The sequence below is a fragment of the Carlito syrichta genome, unplaced genomic scaffold (genome assembly GCF_000164805.1).
Source record: "Carlito syrichta isolate Samal-C Ts95f unplaced genomic scaffold, Tarsius_syrichta-2.0.1 Scaffold308915, whole genome shotgun sequence".
NCBI classification, from domain to species: Eukaryota; Metazoa; Chordata; class Mammalia; order Primates; family Tarsiidae; genus Carlito; species Carlito syrichta.
In genome coordinates, this window is record NW_007253011.1 from 138,446 (window position 1) to 140,010 (window position 1,565).

Below are 1,565 nucleotides of genomic sequence, written 5' to 3' on the forward strand. Positions count from 1 at the left end.
TCACCTCAGCCTCCCAAAGGCGCGGGATTACAGGCTGAGCCACCGAGCCCGGCTGGTACCTGCATTTCTAACTGCGTTCCTGTCTTCATGCCCCTTGCCTTGCCTGCCTTCCTCATCCCGTCCATGTCACCCTCTCTCCAGCCTCCTCCAAGCCACCCCAAGCAGTCTCACAGCTGTCTCTCTCTGTTTCTCTCCCAGGGAAAATCCTCGTGCATTGTGCTGTGGGGGTGAGCCGATCCGCCACCCTGGTGCTGGCCTACCTCATGCTGTACCACCACCTCACCCTCGTGGAGGCCATCAAGAAAGTCAAGGACCACCGAGGCATCATCCCCAACCGGGGCTTCCTGAGGCAGCTCCTGGCCCTGGACCGCAGGCTTCGGCAGGGTCTAGAGGCATGAGGGAGGGGAGGAGATGTCAGGCCAGGCCTGTGGGTGGGTCTCCGGCTCCCAGCTGGAGAGAGGAGGCCCCGGGGCGGCAGGTAGTGGGAGGCCCAGATAACCCATTATCCTCTCCAGGGGCAGAAGAGGCCAAGCTCCAGGTCTCCGTGGCTCGCTGTGGGAGAGCAAGGGGAGCGTGGCTGGGTAGGGGGCGGGCACCCAGGAGGGGTTGACAAGGGAAGGAGGCAGTGAGGCTGTAGATGGAAGAGGATTCTGGGATTTGGACCTCTGGAATCCAGCCATGTGCTCCCAAGGATTTGCAGTCCCTTCCCCTTTGTGCCCAAGTGTTTCCCTCTCTCACTCACCACAATGAAAGGACCGTCTCTGTCCTGCACCAGCACAGGGAGTCAGGGACGCCCCTAGCATGAGTGCAATTGTGTAGAGTTGTGTGGACCCATAGCATACAGACAGACAGCGAAGAGACTGTGAAAAACGCAGAACCAGAGGGAGAACCCCACGACTTGTCACTCCAAGTGCAAGCAGAGGAGGCATGTGGGGGCTGGCGGTGTGCCCACAGCTGCTGCTCGCGCCAGAACAGTTACAGAAGTGCATGACTGGCAGTGTTTAGATGCTCACTCGCTTACTGGATTCAGGTGTCTTGAGGAAAAATAAAGATCGTGGAAAAGAAAGAGCTTCTTGGAGTCATTGACGGTTTGAAAGAGTTCTTGGCTCCTCTTCTGGGACCCCAACCCCACTGGGCGTAGCCACAGTTCCTGACGGTGGTAAGTTCCACCAGCCTTCACACCTCCACCAGTTCTGTTTCTCCCAAGTCCAATGTCACGCTCCTGCGGGAAACCAGATCTGCCCTTGTTGTTTCCAGTTATTCCACAAGGAGGCAGCAGAGCACCAAAAACTTCAGATTTGCAACCACTGGTAATACTGCTTAGAGGACATACCCCGCACCTTCTGAGCCTAAAATACTTCTCTGTTCACACATTTGGGTGTTAAGAAATATAAGTTTATTTCCAAAAAGTCAGCTTGATTTCTATATAAAATCCTCCTTCTGCTGGGATAGCAGAATATTAGTCTTAAATCAATCCCAGCCCTAAATTTCCTACAGTTAGGGGTTTGTATTTTGCCTGGTGCCAAGGTCACAGGGGCATGGGAGAGGTGATGTCATTGCTTTCT

At 55.0% G+C, this 1,565-nt stretch overlaps 1 protein-coding gene across 1 annotated transcript in view; it reads left to right on the forward strand.

Annotated features, from left to right (window-relative positions):
* The window catches only part of DUSP26 (dual specificity phosphatase 26), a 6,409-nt gene extending 5,343 nt beyond the window's left edge, over positions 1 to 1,066 (forward strand). The window contains exon 3 of the mRNA XM_008066400.2: positions 199 to 1,066. Within this exon, the coding sequence (XP_008064591.1) occupies positions 199 to 398 (200 nt within the window). The 3' untranslated portion in view covers positions 399 to 1,066. The remainder of the gene's footprint in view (positions 1 to 198) is intronic.
* Positions 1,067 to 1,565: the final 499 nt, after the last annotated feature.